We start from the raw sequence: 15,705 nt of genomic DNA, 5'->3' as shown, positions 1-15,705 counted from the left end.
GATTGTCGCGGGTCCTGAAGGCCGCCTTGGAGAACGCTTACCCGGAGATCAGAGGCTGAATGCCCTTGACTGCTGAAGTGTTCCCTGACTGGAAGGGAACATTCCTGCCTGGTGATTGTCGCGCGAAGTCCGTTCATCCGTTGTCGCACCGTCTGCATGGTCTTGCCAATGTACCACGCTTTGGGACATCCTTTCCTGCAGCATATGAGGTACAACGTTGGTCGAGTCACACGAGTATGTACCGTGTACCTGGTGGGTGGTGTTCTCACGTGTAATGGTGGTATCCATGTCGATGATCTGGCACGTCTTGCAGAGATTGACATGGCAGGGTTGTGTGGTATCTGCCACCTTTGAATCTGTCTATATATATGTTTCTGGAACATACCTCTTCATTCACCTGAGTAAGGAGCAGCGCTCCAAAAGCTAGTGACATCGAAACAAACCGGCTGGACTTTAACCTGGTGTTGTAAGTCTTCTTCCTAAAAATAAGGTGTCACTCATTTAAGATGGCGATGAGGAGAAAAATTTTCTCTGAGAGGGTTGCAGATCTTTGGAACCCTCTTCCTCAAAAGGCAGTGGAAGCATAATCTCTTGAATTTTTTAAAAGCAAAGCTAAATAGGCTCTTGATTAATAAAGAGCAAAAGGTTATCAGGGGTATACAGGAATGTGGGGTTGAGGTTACAATCAGATCAGCCATGATCTTATTGAATGGTGAAGCAGACTCGAGGGGCCTATTCCTGCTCCCAATTTGTAGGTTTGTATGTAGTCTGTACCTAGGCATCCCTTTCCTATCGATAGCTCATTGTTCTGTTACTGTTTTTCCTGTCAGTCTTTGGTTTCATTTTAAGACTAACCAGTTCTCCTCTCAACCCAACTCTTCTGGACTTCGGGTTGCGGCTATGCGGAGCTAAGTCGCACATTCGGCAGCTCCCACAAAAACGGGCTTTTGGGCTCTTTTCAGGGCCCCCAACGGAAGTTTCTCGATGTTTCCCGCTGTGGGAAGGAGAGTACAATAGTTCCCCGACAGTATATGGCTTTTACCAGGAGCGGGGCGACTAAAAGAGTGGTGGTGGACCCGAAGAAGGTGCGAGGGAAGAAGAACAAAATGGCGGCGGGCGGTGACCAGGCAGCGTGGATGCAGTGGGCGCAGGAGCAACAGGAGGTTATCCAGTGCTGCTTTAGGAAGATTAAAGCGGACCTGCTTGAGCCGATGAAGGCTTCTATCGATGGAGACACAGACGGCCCAGGGGGTGGCGATCCGCGAGGCCCGACAAAAGATCTCCGGCAACGAGGACGAGATCTTAGGCCTGGCGGTAAAAGTGGAGGCGCATGAAGCGCTCCACAAGAAATGGCAGGAGCGGTTCGAGGAGATGGAGAATCGGTCGAGGCGGAAGAACTTGCGTATTCTGGGGGCCGATGTGGTCACCATGTTGAACTCGCTGATGGGAGCGGGGTCCTTCCAGGGGCCCCTGGAGCTGGAAGGGGCCCATAGAGTGCTGGCGAGGAGGCCCAAGGTTAACGAACCTCCGCGGGCGGTGCTGGTGCGGTTTCATCGGTTCGCTGATTGGGACTGTGTGCTTAGGTGGGCCAAGAAGGAGAGGAGCAGCAGGTGGGAGAACGCGGAGGTTCGAATTTACCAGACTGGAGTGCGGAGGTGGTGAAGATGGGGGCCGGGTACAATCGAGCGAAGGCGGTGCTGCACAGGAAGGGGGTGAAGTTTGGCATGCTGCAGCCGGCGCGACTGTGGGTCACCTATAAGGACCGGCACCAATATTTTGAGTCTCCGGAGGAGGCGAGGACCTTTGTTCAGGCCGAGAAGTTGGACACAGATTGAGGGTCGGGATGGGCGTTTGGAGATTGCGGTTGATATGTTACTTTTTGAGGGGGGGTTCCTTTGCTCTTGTTTTTTTTTTCTGGTTGGGTGAGGATGGTTAGGGCTGGTTGGGCACTGTTTTGGTTGGGTTGGTCGGTGGGGGCTCTTGGAGGGGGTTAAGCAAATGGAACAGGGGTGGATGGCCGGCAGTGTGATGGGGCCCCGCGGGGGAGGGGAAGGCCCAAGTCGGGGGTGAGGGGACTGGGCCTGTAAAAGGAGCTGCGTCAGAGGTGGCGGGGCCGGGTAGGTGGTAAGCGCGGGCTTTTTCCCTCGCTGAAGCCTGGAGGGGGCGGGGCCGGGGCAGGGAAGCGAGGGTTGTTTCCCACGCTTGGGATGGAAGGGGGAGGTGGAGAGCCTGCGGATGGGGAATGGAAGAGGAGGGTGTGTCACACAATGGGAGGAGTCGAAGGAGAGGCGGGAGTGGCCGGTGTCAGCAGGAGTCAGCTGACTTGCGGAAGTGCAATGGGGGGAGTAAAGCAGCTAGGAGGGGTCCTAGCCTTTTTAGGGGGGGGGGGGGGGGCGCATCGAGTTGCTGCTGCTATGGTCAAGGGGGAGCTGGAGCGAGTGGGGGGGTTCGCGACGGGGGTCTGCCGCCGTGGGGGACGGGCCGGGCGTGGGGTGCGGGCGCGTGGCTGGCCGAGGAGGGGTTATGGCTAGTCGGCGGGGGAGGGGGGCAGATAGCCCCCTGATCCGGCTGATAACCTGGAATGTAAGGGGACTGAACGGGACGGCCAAGCGGGCCCGCGTGTTCGCGCACCTGAATGGGCTGAAGGCGGATGTGGTCATGCTCCAGGAGACACATCTGAATGTGGCAGACCAGGTAAGATTGAGGAAAGGGTGGGTAGGTCAGGTGTTTCATTCGGGGCTGGATGCCAAAATTCGAGGGGTGGCGATCTTGGTGAGAAAGAAGGTGTCATTCGAGGCATCGAGCATTGTGGCAGACAATGTCGGTAGGTACGTAATGGTTAGTGGTAAGCTGCAGGGAGAGAGGGTGGTACTGGTCAATGTGTATGCCCCGAACTGGGAAGATGCGGGTTTTATGCGGCGCATGTTGGGTCAGATCCCAGACTTGGAAGTGGGGGGCCTGATAATGGGGGGAGTCTTTAACACGGAGTTAGATCCGGCACTCGATCACTCCAGGTCTAGGACGGGTAGGAGGCCGGCGGCGGCTAGGGTGCTGAGGGGGTTTATGGACCAGATGGGAGTGGCGGACCCTTGGAGATTTGCAAGGCCGGGGGCTCGGGAATTTTCATTCTTCTCACTAAGTCCATAAGGCTTATTCACGGATCGACTTTTTTATTTTGAGCAGGGCGCTGATAGCGAGAGTAGAGGATATTGAGTGCTCGGCGATAGCCATTTCGGATCACGTCCCGCATTGGGTGGACTTAGAGCTGGGGGAGGAGAGGGACCAGCGCCCGTTGTGGCATTTGGAGGTGGAGCTGTTGGCGGACGAGGATGTAAGTGAGCGGGTCCGAGGAAGCATAGAGGTACATGGAGGTCAACGATAACGGGGAATTCCGAGTGGAGATGGTATGGGAGGCGCTGAAGGCGGTGGTTAGGGGAGAGCTGATCACCATTAGGCCCACAAGGATAGGAGGGAGCAGAGGGAGAGGCTGGTGGGGGAGATGGTGAGGGTAGACAGGAGGTATGCGGAGGTGCCTGAGGACGGACTGTTGAGGAAGAGGCGCAGCCTCCAGGCCAAATTCGACCTGGTGACCACCAGGAAGGCGGAGGTGCAGTGGAGGAAGGCCCAGGGGGCGATTTATGAGTATGGGGAAAAGGCAAGCCGGATGCTGGCGCATCAGCTCCGGAAGCGGGACGCAGCTAGGGAGATTGGGGGAGTTAAGGACTGTTGCTGATTTTCTCCTTGGTTCAATTGCTCTGTTTTATTACCTTTGCTCTCGAGTCGCCAGGTATCTTTATGATACCGCCACGAGGTTCAAGTCCGAGTAATGATCAATAACCCAATACACCGATTAGTAAGATTTAAATCAAAGCACATTTATTATACACAGTAATCGCTACTCATGCACAAATTCTACGTCTAAGCTACTTCTACAACTAACAGGCCTATACTTAACTTCGGACTGGCCCCACCAGGTCAGGGGAACAAATGGCCTTTCGTTCAGGTTCTGAGTCTGCGGGATTCGAAGTTGGTACGGATTGATAGGTAGGAGCGCCTATCTCGTAGCGAGCGTTGAATTAAGACTTACGGGCTTCGGTGATCACTGGAGTCACTGCACCGGTCACAGTCAATGTTGATTCGTGTTGCTGGGTGACCCGGGCAGGACGCAGAGATGAAGAAGAGAAGAGCGCAATTTGAACTTGGGGCTCAATTCTTATAGTCCCCAGGGGCTTCCCGCCTTTCGGGGCGGACCCTGTACTTGGTCCCAAGTGATTGGACTTTGTCCCAATCGCTTGGTTAGATTTTCTCCCTGATCGATGGGCGGTCTCGAGGTGCTCGTTCACATCCTTTGTGTTGGCTCCTGCTGGCGCCGAGGAGTCTGGCTTTGCTTTGTGTGTCCAAAATGTTACTTATTGTTCCCGGGCATTGCTCATCAGTATGCAGATGGCTGCTACTTTGTTATGCTGATGGCCGCTGGTATCGATGTTGTCTGGTTTTTGCAGAGGTAAATACACAGCAAACCTGCAGCCGCTGGTTTCTGTCTTGTTGGCTGACTTTCCCATCAGCCATTGCCGTTCGCCATTTTAAATCGGGAGTTGGCCAATTTAGGTGGCTACATTCCCTCCTTGTGATCCTAACGCAAAGCGTGAAGGATCTAAGTACGCCCTGCTCTAATAAGCTTTCTATTATCTTTGAGATTTCTCCCTCTGCCTCTTGGGGAAATCCATACTGTTTTGGGGGTCTAGGGTCAGGTCCTGTTACTTGTACGGAGCCAGTCATCCGTCGTGATTGTGGGTCGTGAATGCTGCCCTGTTCTTTTGCAGAACTGCCCTAACCTGCCTGTCCGTACTAAGCGTGGTCGGGTTGAACCAAAATTTGCCTACTGCGCTAATTTTGTTCGCGTACTCTCCTATGTTGAGCGTTGCAGGGGCTCTTGCGGATTTTGCCATCTTCCAGACACACTGGTTGACTGGATCAAATGAAAGATTATGGGAATTCATGAAATCAGTTCCCAGAATGTGTTCTGCTGTGTGGGGCAGGTCAACTAAAACTACGGGGTGCTTAGTGGTGATGGTACCGATTTGAATGGGTACAGGGGTTTTGATGTGTCCCTGCTGTGAGTGGCCTGTAAAGCCGCTGAGGGTGATAGTGGCTGTAGTGGGCCACGTGTTTTTTTGAAACAGGGTGGAGGAATTTATTGTGGTACGGGACCCTCCTGTGTCCCAGAGAAATTCGATGGGCTGCCCTGAATTTTCGTTGCAACTACCGGTCGTCCAGACCTATCCCAAAGGGTGTCGCAGACCCAACTGGGGGAGCCCGTACACCGTCAGTCCGTTCCGGTCAAGTCCATCTGATCTGAACGGGCGCTAACATTATGAATGTGCTCTGTCTTCTTCTTACTCAGAGTGCCCGTCTGCTGGGCTCTCTGTGGCTTTCTAGGGGCATTGCACTCTCTTGCGAAGTGTCCCAACTGTCCACAGTTGTAACACTCCTGTGGCTTGGGTGGGGGGCTGTTCTTTCCTTCATTCACCCATGCGGGGTTCTGGTGTGTTTTTACTGCCTGTATATCTGCGTCGGCCTGCTTTTCCTCGGGATTCTTGACTGCGGGTTTGCTTTGTATAGATTGCTCCCAAGTGCGGGACAATCTTTTCACTACCCACTTCTCGTTATGGGCCTCCTCCGAGGGATCATAACTCGTGCAAGCTTTCTGTCCTGTTTCTGTGGCATGGGAGATAAGGGTGCGGGTCCTTTTGGCCATGTTGTCTGGGGACAAATGGGCACGGTCTACGTCTCCAAAGACTGCTGCAAAGTGGATCCACAGGCGTCCAGCAAACGCTGTGGGGTGCTCGGATTTCTTTTGCCTACATTTGTTGAGGCCATCTACGGGGTCACCCCGGTTATACCCGATCGCATCCAGGATCGCGGTATGCATTTCTGCAAGGGTGCCTCCTCCTACATTCTGTGGGTCGGGAAGGGCTGCTCTACTGAAGGGTCTAAACTTAAAACTGTGAGCTTTACATGCTGTCGCTCATCCATGCCGTACATGGTCGCCTAATGCTTGACTGTGGCAAAGAAATGGTGGGGGTCTGAGGTGGGGAGGAACAGTGTGATTTTCTCACACGCGTCCCGTAATTGGGTCACTGTTAAGGGGGTGGAGTATAGAAATTCCGTATCGTCCGATGAGGCTGTACGGTGGGTGGTGACTGGGTTCATTAGAGTGTGAACTATCTGCTCTGTGGGTGGTTGGGGCGTTTTCCTCTTTTGTGGCTTTCCCTGCGCATATGTTCCCTGAACATGTCTCTGCGCTGTTTCATTCAATTCTTCCCAATCAGGGCCGTCTTCCTGATCTAATTTTGCTCCAAAGGTTTCCTGGAAGCCTTTCTGAACTGAAAGCAGCGATTGCAGCTCTGCAATCTGCTTCCGGCACTTTGCGTGATCTAGCGTGCTTTGTCTTTGTTCTGCAGTGGCAGCATGGAGTGCTCTTAATGCTGCCTTTAGGTCACTACACTGTCTCTGTAATACCTGCTTTTCTGTTTCTTCACATACCAGGACTGCACGTTGCGTGTTCTGATAGGCCTTTTCGTATTGAGACTGGAAGCTGCTTAAGTGCGCCAGACAAGATTGGTGTGCCCTTTTGGCATCCTCCACCTCTCCATCTTTTGTTGCGAACTTCCTTCTCAATTCCAAATTCTCCTTTTCTACCTCGCTTACATCGACCTTACTCATTCGATGTATGCCCTCTACTTCTTTCCGGAGCGTCTTAACGACCTCCTCTGTGCCTCACAATTGTGCCAAGCAGGACACGATTGCCATCGGCTTGCGAGCTTTCCCTATGCTCGTTTTGTGGATCTCACTCAGGTTCTCCCACCATGTATGTCCTATACTCCCGGGGCCTGATTCCTCGTTGTCACAGAATTCATTCCAAAGGGGCCATCCTTTCCCTTTGAGATATTTCCTGATCTCTTCCTCCCAAATGGGACATTGTCCCACTCTACTGCTGCTGGTCGCTGCGACCGCAAATTCCTCTGGGTTCATGAGGCGTTGCATTGCCTGCATTGCCATCTTTCCTATCCGAATGCTGCTCTTCAAATTTGGGACAGGGGTATGAATCCGAATGCTGCTCTTCAAATTTGGGACAGGGGTATTAAGGCGGTGCTGTAAATGCGGCTACGGCTTTTGCTACTTTCTGAAATACAAACTTCCGACAGTTTTGTCGCAACAAAAAATCTATCAGTTTTACCTTATTGCCCTGTTAGTTACGCATGCATACACACACGTCCGAATTTATGAGTATTGATCAGAACTGCTTGAACGCTTGTGGTTTTCCGTTTCCAATTGGATCTCTAATTCAAATTCTGGGTTCTCCCGGAGTGGTTTTCCACTTCTAGATCGGGTCCCGTCAGATGTCGCCAAATAATGTTGCTGATTTTCTCCTTGGTTCAATTGCTCTGTTTTATTACCCTTGCTCTCGAGTCGCCAGGTATCTTTATGATACCACCACAAGGTTCAAGTCCAAGTAATGATCAATAACCCAATACACCGATTAGTAAGATTTAAATCAAAGCACATTTATTATACACAGTAATCGCTACTCATGCACAAATTCTACGTCTAAGCTACTTCTACAACTAACAGGCCTATACTTAACTTCGGACTGGCCCACTAGGTCAGGGGAACAAATGGTCTTTCGTTCGGGTTCTGAGTCTGCGGGATTCGAAGTTGGTAAGGATTGGTAGCTAGGAGCGCCTATCTCGTAGCGAGCGTTGAATTAAGACTTACGGGCTTTGGTGATCACTGGAGTCACTGCACCCATCACGGTCAATGTTGGTTTGTGTTGCTGGGTGACCCGGGCAGGACGCAGAGATGAAGAAGAGAAGAGCGCAATTTGAACTTGGGGCTCAATTCTTATAGTCCCCAGGGGCTTCCCGCCTTTCGGGGCGGACCCATTACTTGGTCCCAAGTGATTGGACTTTGTCCCAATCGCTTGGTTCGATTTTCTCCCTGATTGATGGGCGGTCTCGAGGTGCTCGTTCACCTCCTTTGTGTTTGCTCCTGCTGGCGCCGAGGAGTCTGGCTTTGCTTTGTGTGTCCAAAATGTTACTTATTGTTCCCGGGGATTGCTCATCAGTATGCGGATGGCTGCTACTTTGTTATGCTGATAGCCGCTGGTATCGATGTTGTCTGGTTTTTGCAGAGGTAACTACACAGCAAACCTGCAGCCGCTGGTTTCTGTCTTGTTGGCTGACTTTTCCATCAGCCTTTGCCGTTCGCCATTTTAAATCGAGAGTTGGCCAATTTAGGTGGCTACAGGGCAGGGGAGGGAGTGTGGTGCGGAGTGGGGTTGGCATCAATGGGGTCTTCAGGGACTTTTATGAGGAATTGTATCGGTCCGAGCCCCCACTGGAGGAGGGAGGGATGGGCCGCTTTCTGGACCAATTGAGGTTTCCGAAGGTGGAGGAGGGACTGGTGGCGGGATTGGGGGCCCCAATTGGGCTGGAGGAGCTGACCAAAGGGATAGGGAGCATGCAGGCGGGGAAGGCACCGGGGCCGGACGGTTTCCCGGTCGAATTTTATCAAAAATATATGGACCTGTTGGGCCCATTGCTAGTTAGGACCTTTAATGAGGCAAAGGAGGGGGAGGCTTTGCCCCCGACGATGTCCCGGGCACTGATCTCCTTGCTCCTGAAGCGGGACAAGGAACCCCTGCAGTGTGGGTCTTATAGGCCGATTTCGCTGCTGAACGTAGATGCCAAGTGCTGGCGAAGGATTGAGGATTGTGTGCCACAGGTCATCCACAAAGACCAGACGAAGGGGAGGCAGTTGAACGCGAATGTGCGGAGGCTTCTGAACGTTATCATGATGCCGGCGAGGGAGGGGGAGACGGAGATAGTGGTGGCGATGGACGCTGAGAAAGCCTTCGATAGGGTAGAGTGGGGGTACCTGTGGGAGGTGCTGAAGAGGTTTGGGTTTGGGGAGAGGTTTGTCAGGTGGCGACTGTGGCCACGAACAGGAGGAGGTCTGAGTACTTTTGGTTGCACCGAGGGACGAAGTATGGTGTCCCCTGTCCCCCCTGCTCTTCGCGCTGGCAATTGAACCCCTGGCTATGGCACTGAGGGAGTCAAGGAACTGGAGGGGGTTAGTGCGGGGTGGGGAGGAACATAGGGTGTCGCTCTATGCGGACGACATGCTGCTATATGTGGCGGACCCGGTGGGGGGAATGCCGGAGGTAATGAGGATCCTTAGGGAATTCGGGGATTTCTCAGGGTACAAGCTCAACATGGGGACGAGCGACCTGTTCGTGGTTCACCCAGGGGACCAGGTGAGGGGGATTGGCGAGCTCCCACTAAAAAGTGCAGAGAGGAGCTTCAGGTATTTGGGGATCCAGGTGGCCAGGAGCTGGGAGGTCCTGCATAGGCTTAGTTTCACAAGGCTGGTGGAGCAAATGGAGGAGGAGTTCAAGAGGTGCGACGCGTTGCCACTGCCTTGGCGGGTAGGGTGCAGTCAGTCAAAATGACGGTGCTCCCAAGGTTTTTGTTCCTGTTCCAGTGCCTCCCCGTGTTTATCCCGAAGGCCTTTTTTAGGCGGGTCAACAGGAGCATAATGGGGTTTGTGTGGGCGCGAGGGACTCCGAGGGTGAGAAGGGTGTTCCTGGAGCGGAGTAGAGATAGGGGGGGGACTGGCGCTGCCCAACGTCTGTGGGTACTACTGGGCCGCCAATGCGACGATGGTGCGCAAGTGGGTGATGGAGAGGGAGGGGGCTGCATGGAAGAGGCTGGAGACGGCGTCCTGTGTGGGTACGAGTTTGGGGGCGCTGGCAACGGCGCCGCTGCCGCTCCCTCCAAGGAGGAATACCACGAGCCCGGTAGTGGCGGCTGCCCTCAAATTCTGGGGGCACTGGAGGCAGCACGGGGGGGGGGGGGGAAGTTGGGGCCTCGGTGTGGACCCCAATACGGGGGAACCACCGGTTCGTCCCAGGGAGGACAGATGGAGGGTTTTCGGGGTAGCACAGGGCAGGGATACGAAGGTTGGGAGACCTGTTTGTGGACGGGAAGTTCGCCAGCCTGGGTGAGTTGGAGAAGTATGGGCTCCCCCCGGGGAACACCTTCAGGTACTTACAGGTAAGGGCGTTTGCCAGGCGGCAGGTGGTGGAATTACCGCAGCTGTTGCCACGTACAGTACAGGACAGGGTGCTCTCGGGGGGGGGGGGGGGTGGGTGTGAGTGGGGAAGATCTCGGAAACTTACCAGGTGATGCAGGAGGAGGAGGAGGCCTCGGTGGTGAAGGTGAAAGGTAAGTAGGAGGAGGAGTTGGGAGAGGAGATCGAGGAAGGGACATGGGCAGATGCCCTAGGGAGGATGAACTCTTCATCTTCGTGCGCAAGGCTCAGCCTCATACAGTTTAAGGTGCTGCATAGGGCACACATGACCGGGACAAGGATGAGCCGGTTCTTTGGGGGTGAGGACAGGTGTGTTAGGTGCTCAGGGAGCCCAGCAAACCACGCCCATATGTTCTGGGTATGCCCAGCGCTGGAGGAATTTTGGAAGGGCGTAGCGAGGACGGTGTCGAGGGTGATAGGATCCAGGGTCAAACCGGGCTGGGGGCTTGCAATATTTGGGGTGGCAGAGGAGCCGGGAGTGCAGGAGGCGAAAGAGGCCGCTATTCTGGCCTTTGCATCCCTGGTAGCCCGGCGGAGGATTCTTCTTCAGTGGAAGGACGCGAGGCCCCCAAGCGTGGAATACTGGATCAACGCTATGGCAGGGTTTATTAAATTGGAGGGGGTGAAATTCGCCTTGAGAGGGTCGGTACAAGGGTTCTTCAGGCGGTGGCAACCGTTCTTAGACTTCCTGGCAGAACGGTAGACATTGGTCAATGGCAGCAGCAACTTGGGGGGGGGGGTCACTTTATTTATGTTTATTAACACTGGGGGATCTGAAGGGGTGCATATATTTGCCATGTTGGCTCTGTGTTAAGTTGGGGTGTTAATTTATTATTTTAGTACAGGGGGGAGGGGGGTATGGAGGGTTGTTTTTTGATTATATTTTATATTTAACCCTGTTCGGTTCCTTTTTCATTTTGTTATTGATATTCTGTGAAAACCTTAATAAAAATTATTTTTTAAAAAAAATTAGCCCTCTTCCAAATTGCCACATTCTACTGCAGATTGCTCCTTGCTCTTCTCCATTACTCATCTAAACGTTGTGATAGATGATGACCCCCTCCCCAGTCACTTGGTCCACTTGGCTCACTTTATTCCTCAGTGTCAGATCCAGCAAGGCCTTCTTTCTAGGCAAACCCAATGAATTGTTCAAAGACAAATAAAACTACACTTAAAACAATTTGATAAAAACACACATTAAGAAACTGAAACAAGAACTACCCTAATTCTAAGATTTGCTCAAAAACACACAAATTGTGCTTTCACAGGAGGCAAAATACTAATTTCAACATTGAGCTAGATCAGATCAACAGATTCAGAATATATGGATTAAACTGGTAGTTCCTCCAACATCATTCAGGAGTCAAAAGATTATATTAGGAATGAACAAGCCTCTAATAGCTACACTTAAAAATGGACGTCCTCTAGTAGGGCCAACCAGGAGTTTTCCTGCAACACATCTTAGCTTTCTTCCTGTTCTGCTTATCCATGCAAAATCCTCTTCCTACCCATATTGTCACACATGTGAATATTCAAAGGCTAAAAGTAGTCACTTAGTTTGTTTTTTGAGCTGAAAATCTCTAATCATGGTCAATTATTTACAAATCATTCATGTTTTCACAATTTTTTAATCTGGTGGTAGCTAATCATGACCAAACTCAACTATGTCCAGAAAGTGAGAGAGTTCTTCTGTCCCAGCAATTTAAAATGCTTCAGTATGAAGTATTCCACAATTACAATTTAGTATAGACAAGATCTTATCATCACCAACAGTCTAAACAGCATCTCAAACAACTAATGAGAGCCCTACAACTCAACTATCCAATGGGTAAAAATTGGGTCATTCTGATGGATTCCAATACCCGATGGCTTTAAATAGCAGTAATTTGCAAAATAAGTAGTTGTTGCCTTCACATCCTTAAACAGAAAGCGGAACATAAATACACTGCACAGTGTTAAACAACATATATAGACCTGGAAGCTTCCAAGTTCAATACACACATCATACTGGGTTAACTGAGCTTTGACAAAGAATCACCCAGACTCAAAATGTTAGCTCCCTCCTCTCTCCACAGATGCTGTCAGACCTGCTGAGATTGTCCAGCATGTTCTGTTTTTGTTTTGGATTCCACCATCTGCAGCAATTTGCTTCTATCAGATAGAACACTGCTTTCCTACCTTGGGGAAAGAGGAAAGTCATTAAGGATTTATATTTCTGATAGCTATCCTCTGACTTCAAAGGTTCCTGCGTGGATGGGGAAAAAGGTAGCTGTCAGTGCAAGAGGTAATTACGAGGGGCTTGTATGGGGTATGGAGTGTAAACCCCAGCACAAACCAGATATGTGCTTTTGATTATATGTAATTTCATATCAAGAGGACAGGATCAAGCACCACATCAAATAATATACTAACACTCGCTGCTTGGATCCATACAAAAATAATTACCATTTGGAAGGGTAATCAGTATTTGGGCAACCACCGTTCCGTTGGGCAGCTCAGTACCCTTGGCCTCTGGGGGCGCAATAGTCGGACAGAAGCGATCTGCCGATGCACAATGGCAGAGATGCTTTATCCCACACCTCTTAAAGCATAGAGGGACTGGCAATTGCTCCGCACTTACTCGCGCAACTGTTCCACTTCGTACATATCCTCTCGTTCTTGTGTACTCTTGTCGTTGTCCCGCAATGGCCTGGCTTTGTGTCGAGTTGGAGTCTGAAGTCCAGCTTCAGGACTCAGGTCTGAGCCGAGGCCAAGCTGCAAAGGTGAGAGAGCCGGCGCCAGGCCGCCAACTTTGAACACACGTCGGGGTGGAACTGTCGGTCCACGTCGCCAATTCTCAGAAACCTCTTCCAGGAGCTGGTAATCATCGTCCTCTTCATCATCGTCGTCCGCATCCAGCCACGACATTTAGCGTCCTCATTTATGTTAAGAGATCAGTAGACAGATTATGGGAGCAAAGGCACTGAGCGCACTCTCTCGCGCTCAGCGCTTCCATTGTTGTGAGCGAGGCGGGCCGTTACCCCACCCAACACCCGCGCACCTTCTATAACCGCCATTGTGCCCCGCGCAGTCGCCTAGCAACGGGTGGACAGGTGTTCCACCCAGCAGGAAAGAGGGGGCTTTCTTAATTAGAACTATAAGTAGATATTGGTCATCCCGCTATCATTAAATAAATAGCCCCTTTCGAGGGGCACAACTAAAAAAGAAATTAGGAAACAAAATAAACTTATAAAAACAGTTGTAGATTCAGTTCTTAAGATTAGAGAGACGTGCAAGCAAAGACCATGGAAGAATTTGAAGTAATGAGAATGTTAAAACCAGGGCATTGATAGTTTTGAGTATAAGAGGTAAAATGTTTAGGACTGAGGTGAGAAATGTCTTCACCCAGAGGGTGGTGAATCTGGAATTCACTACCACAGGAAGTAGTTGAGGCCAAAACGTGTAATTTCAAGAACTAATTATATATAGCTCTTGGGGCTAAAGGGAGATATGGGGGGGGGGGGGGGGGGGGCGTAGAAGAGGCAGAATCAGGGTATTGAACTTAACAAATCAGCCAAAATCATAATAAATGGTGGAGCAGGCTCAAAAGACCAAATGGCCTTCTCCTACTTCTATTTTCTATGTGTACAGTGGTAAATTGGAGGGCCTCCAGAACAGGATTTCAACAGTTGAGTATTTCTGTGTAGTGGTAAATTGGAGGGCCTCCAGGACAGGATTACAACAGTTGAGTTAGCAAGTTCACAACAATATGCATGAGCCTATTTACCAGCATATAAATTGAGTCAGTCGTCAGCAAGAATCCAGTTCAAGCCACTTGCGATAATGGCACCAAATCGCATTCCATAACACAAATAAGAATTCATTTATGAAACATTTCAAGTTAATGTTGCACATTAAAGACAGACAGCTAACCGTCAAATGAAACTTATTTGATTCTAACCCAAACCAATTAGGATTACATAGGGGTGTAGATAGATGGCTAAAGACTGATATGATTTAGTATAACCATGATAGATCGTACGTCCATTTTTCATTCATGAATCATCTATAGCTTGATCTACTGTCTACTTACTCGCTGTCTATTTTTCATATTTTCACTTTTCCTCTCTAACTCTTGAAGTAAATGCAAGCTGTTTGCCGTAAGCAAGAAAATCATTTCTGTATTATTTTAGTTATATTGTCTACAAATTGCTTCTCTTTGAGTCCTTTTGCTAGCTGGACTTATTTGAGAATAAGATTTAAGTGATTCTCCATTGTAATCAACTAGTCAATAAAACGATTCTTATTTGCATCCGAGAAGAGAAACTCAAATTTCGACTGAGTTTTAGTGTTCGCAAGTGCCACTAGATCTGCATGGTAGATCTCTACAGGGGGTTGGGTGGAAGTAGCAAGTCTTGATGCTGATGCAGATTAAGGGATTGGTAAATTCATCTTGGGGTCAAAATTGCAAACATTTTGGTGCAGTTCAAGATAATGAAATGGGAAGAAATACAATCTGTGACTTAAGCATGTCTATTAGAGGTGAGGAAATATATGCCAATTAATAGTTTCATTGTGTACAAATAAGACAATTTAATCAGTTTAATAATTTTATAACAATCAGCACTTACACATGAAATGTCAACTTCCAATAGCAGCTTGATTTTTAATTTGTGAACAAAACTGCAAATATTCGTGAACCAGTTTTGACATACCAATCCCACAGCTTCGTAGTCATTCTTACTAATACCAGCTCTTCATTTCACCTTTTTAATTATCCTCTTGTCCTGCTTGCAGCATATCCTACCAGATCTGATGTCATGGTATTCACACCTCTGTCCTGTGCCATCTTCACACATCTGCTGTATTTCATTTGCAACTATGACATCCATCATACACCCCAGGCTGCCCTTTCTAACAATTCAAATTCTAAAATTGCCTATGGTAGGGATTTGAACTCATATTTTCTGCATTTGTCCAGACCTCAAGATTGCTAGTTTATTAAGATCACCATTACAGTACCATAATATATATGAAATTACTTTTCATATTTTAGTTTGAATTCTAGTCTGTTAGCCTAGCAACACTAAAGACACCAATTGTACAATTGACCAAAATTACACATGATGCTGCCACTGGGTTAAGTAGCTTATAGTGCCAGCCAAGACTTTTTGAAAAGGTCTCGGCGAGGTACTGGTCCAGTATGCCACGCTGAAAAGGTTGTTGTTGAGCATCATCCTTAAAGATGATGTCTTGCTTCAACAACTCATTCCTATAAGACATTTACTAGGAGGAATCCTGTACCCTTCAAACCGTATACAAAAGCCTCTGGTGAGCTATCTGGTAGTCTGCACCAGTTTGCAATAAGTACAATTAAGGAAAGGTAATGGTTTCAGGGCAATCGAGGGAGTGAATTAAAAAGGAAGATGATCAGTTGCCTCAAGTGACCCCAAAGGCTCTAGAGCACAAGTTGACAATTATTGGGAGACAGTGTCTCACCAAACAAGTCATCACCATGGAACTGTCCATCAGATGCTTTAACTGCCCAAATCTTATGGATTTAAAATATCT

General features: G+C 49.7%; 1 protein-coding gene across 5 annotated transcripts in view; it reads right to left on the bottom strand.

Moving 5' to 3' along the window:
- The window catches only part of LOC140385423 (uncharacterized), a 417,673-nt gene extending 404,532 nt beyond the window's left edge, over nucleotides 1-13,141 (bottom strand). For all 5 annotated transcript variants that reach the window (XR_011933362.1, XM_072467556.1, XM_072467557.1 and 2 more), the window contains exon 1: nucleotides 12,776-13,141. Coding sequence is in view for 4 of the 5 variants with exons in the window: in XM_072467556.1 (XP_072323657.1) it covers nucleotides 12,776-13,062 (287 nt within the window). In the remaining variant the exon portion in view is untranslated. The remainder of the gene's footprint in view (nucleotides 1-12,775) is intronic.
- Nucleotides 13,142-15,705: the final 2,564 nt, after the last annotated feature.

This window comes from Scyliorhinus torazame, chromosome 11 (assembly GCF_047496885.1).
Source record: "Scyliorhinus torazame isolate Kashiwa2021f chromosome 11, sScyTor2.1, whole genome shotgun sequence".
Taxonomy (NCBI): Eukaryota; Metazoa; Chordata; class Chondrichthyes; order Carcharhiniformes; family Scyliorhinidae; genus Scyliorhinus; species Scyliorhinus torazame.
The sequence above is the reverse complement of the archived record's forward strand: the minus strand, read 5'-3'. Positions and strand labels throughout refer to the sequence as shown.